General features: G+C 40.0%; 1 protein-coding gene across 2 annotated transcripts in view; it reads right to left on the bottom strand.

Annotated features, from left to right (window-relative positions):
• The window catches only part of ankdd1a (ankyrin repeat and death domain containing 1A), a 13,625-nt gene that overhangs the window by 8,738 nt on the left and 3,114 nt on the right, over nucleotides 1-1,773 (bottom strand). The window contains exon 3 of one of the 2 annotated variants that reach the window (XM_035652562.1): nucleotides 228-326. In XM_035652562.1, coding sequence (XP_035508455.1) covers nucleotides 228-326 — 99 coding nt within the window. Of the gene's footprint in view, nucleotides 1-210; nucleotides 327-1,773 lie in introns of both variants that reach the window. The other variant, XM_035652563.1, reaches the window with a different exon arrangement.

Genomic DNA, 1,773 nt, shown 5'->3' with positions numbered 1-1,773 from the left:
TGTGGCACGTAGTGTAAAAGCACTTTGAGTGGTTGAAAGGCACTATACAAGTACAGGTCCATTTACCATTTACCATATAACATGAAATATCCCTAAAATACGTCACTGAGTCTTATCAGGAAAAAAGCTGAAACCAGTGTGATATAACATAATAGTGAATTCTTTTTATTTTTGGTAATGATTGAATTTAATGGTAAATTAGGATCTTACTACAAACTTGTACATACAGAGTCCCTCTCATCAACTTCAGTGTCATGGGCCAGTAGGAGGCGTAGAGCCTGTTCACTACCAGCTCCCGCTGCCCAGTGCAGCGCTTTACGGTCGATCTGTACAGAGACACACAGATAGATACATGATAGAGTGGTGTCTTTGTGGCTGTTGTCGTCATCATCATCTTCTTCATGTTCATCATCATCATCATCATCAGTCACTTCTATTAGTATAGTTCAGTCAGGACCACTTTTGTCAAAAGAAACTTTATTTCCAAATGCAGAATGTTATATATGAGCCATGAGCTGCTGTGTGTTTATGATAAGCTGTGATCGGCTGATGTAGCTGGAACTGAGAGCTGAGCTTGACTTTGTGGCCTGCATGAACTAACGCTGTCCTTAATTTGCTGCTATTGTTGTTGCTGTGCACCTTTGTCTCTGTCCTTCTCTCTTTACCCCTCTACGCCCCTCTTTCTCTCTCTCTCGCCCCAACTGGTCGATGCAGTTGACCACCCACCTAGAGCTGAAGGGTCTGTCCGAGATTTCTGCCTCTTAAAAAGAAGTTTTTTCCTTGCCACCATCGCCAAGGTCTTGCTCATGGTGTACTGTTGGGGTCTCTGTAAACTGTTTAATAAGAGCTCAGGCTCTACGACCCTGCTCTCTTCTGAACCAAGTGTCCTGAGATAAAACTCATGTTATCGATCTCCTGCTGCTACTACACATAAAACTGAATTTAATTGAATTGAATCCTCACAGTGCGTGCACATCAGGCCAACTACCTCAAATACTGACTATTCAAAAATGAAATCGCCCAATACCTCTATAAAAGGCACTGTGACTTCACTGATGTATTTCTCTCCATCCTGAGGTTATGACTCAGTGGTCAGAAACCAAAATGTGCATTTATATGGCTCACTTCCTTTTTGAGTGTTGCACTGATGACATCAAATGTCTGTGTAACGCTCAAAATAAAGGAAGTCTGCATTCAGTATTCTGTTTTGGAGCTTTAGAAACTATTGCAAGTTGTTTCATAATTTGAAAATTACATTTTAAATGTGTATTTAATGATTCAGTTTTATTTTATCAAAATATTCTTGCTGCGTCAGTAGTAAAAGAGATTTCAAACCTATTTATTGTTTCCACAATACAAGCAGAATGGAATTGTGCCTCTTCCTTTAGCATTAATACATTATTTTCTTAGTCCTTAAAAACAGATAAGCCTTTTTCTTTATTTTTTTTACAGAACACTGGGGAAGGGATATTCATGGATATTGTTTATCTTTAAAGGTACACTATGCAGACTAGCAGTGTGTGGCTGTGTCTGTAAAGACCCCTGTGGTGCAGGGTCTAAGTATCGGACTCTATGAAAGCAACAATTTACATCGCTGTCACTCTCCCTTGGTCCTCTGCTCCCTGTCAGTGTCTGTTTGGCAGACAGGGTGAAGCTACGCCACAGGACAGTTAACATGGTTGCAACACCAATGCACAGTTAAAATAACACCATGGGTAACATTAAGCTTGTTTCTGTCATTTTAACTAGTTCTTAACACACTGATGTATGTTC

This window comes from Morone saxatilis, unplaced genomic scaffold, assembly GCF_004916995.1.
Source record: "Morone saxatilis isolate NCDOM2014 unplaced genomic scaffold, NCSU_SB_2.0 Contig11, whole genome shotgun sequence".
NCBI classification, from domain to species: domain Eukaryota; kingdom Metazoa; phylum Chordata; class Actinopteri; family Moronidae; genus Morone; species Morone saxatilis.
This window is presented reverse-complemented; position numbering and strand designations above follow the sequence as displayed.